The 1,228-nt window shown below is 51.5% G+C and overlaps 1 protein-coding gene across 1 annotated transcript; it reads right to left on the bottom strand.

Annotated features, from left to right (window-relative positions):
- On the bottom strand, positions 1 to 1,228 carry JNM1 (Jnm1p; the record flags this gene model as incomplete). Its single annotated transcript, XM_076635745.1, has 2 exons — positions 1 to 415; positions 485 to 1,228. Coding segments are annotated over 2 exons (1,159 nt in total), but the record flags the coding sequence as incomplete, so codon positions are not given.

Genomic DNA, 1,228 nt, shown 5'->3' with positions numbered 1-1,228 from the left:
TGAGGAGGAACTGAAGCGAGGAACGGTGATGGTCGAAGTTCTTCTTTCTCCTCTTCCCGATTCAAGTGGTCCGCAGTTGAAGCGGACATTGAACCTTTCGTGAATCTCCTCTTCCCGATCGATCCGCCATGCTCGAGTCCTGGCACGATACTACTCGGGAATTTCTTCTCGAATCCAAGTTCGACGTTTTTGCTCGGAGTTGGAACGAGCGCGGGAGAAGCGATGATTCGAGGTGACTGAGTCTGGTAAGAAGGTGCGGGAGAGCCGAGAACAGATCTGATCGAAGCTGAAGCGGCGGCGGCGAGATGAGGGAGAGGAGGAGGGGAATCGCTCGCGAGTTCGGAGGGAGGAATTGGAGAACGAGGTCGAGGTGAAAGGAGTGCGATCTTTGGAGGAGATCGAAGCCGATTCGATTCTGTCAGAGTCTGTTTGCGTCTCAAGGAAATGTCAGTATCAGTTCAAAGGAGGAGACGAGAGCAGAAACGTGCAGGTTGATCATTCTTTCTTCGATTCTCTCGCTCTTCACTCCGTTTCCTAATCTTCTCCATCAATTCCATCGCTTCTTCTCTCCTATCTCTAACTCTCTCGTGTCTTAGCAGTTGACTATTCTCAACCTCATCCTCTTCCGCTTCCTCAACGACGACAGAGAAGCTCTTCCTCCTCGAAGAAGCGGGAGTAGTTCGATCCCCCAGACTTCTCCTCGGCGTTTCCCTTCTCCTCCTCCTATGTTCAGAGCTCGTTCGAGGCGTCCTCCGTTTCGATACCATCGATCTCGTCGGTGTTCCTTCCTCTATCAATCCCTCGCTTCTTCTGCTCGCTTCGACGTCCTCCTCCTCCCTCACCCAGCTTCTCGATTTCCCCTCCTCCTCCTGTTCGTATCTGACCGTTCCCTCCTGCTGTTCCTCGTCCTCGAAATCCCTTGGAGGACTTAATTTAATCCTCTTACAACTTCTCCTTCTCCCTTCATCCCCCAAAAACCCTTCTTCACTACTATCTCCCCCCTCTCGGATCGTATTCAACGTATTCGTCGAATCGACAAGATCGACGATTTCGTTCAAGTGTTGTCGAGTATAGGTATCGTATGTCGATTGGAACAGTTTCAGAGGAGAAGCGAGCGGAGCGAGATGAGGTTGATTCGGCGAAGGAGATCGGTAAGAGGTGTCGTTGTTGTCGTTGTGAGAAGGAGGAGGAGTTAGATGATCGAAAGTGAGAGTAGGGGGATTGGGGA

This window comes from Sporobolomyces salmoneus (genome assembly GCF_050403485.1).
Source record: "Sporobolomyces salmoneus JCM6883 DNA, S_salmoneus_JCM6883_v1_ctg204, whole genome shotgun sequence".
Classification (NCBI taxonomy): domain Eukaryota; kingdom Fungi; phylum Basidiomycota; class Microbotryomycetes; order Sporidiobolales; family Sporidiobolaceae; genus Sporobolomyces; species Sporobolomyces salmoneus.
This window is presented reverse-complemented; position numbering and strand designations above follow the sequence as displayed.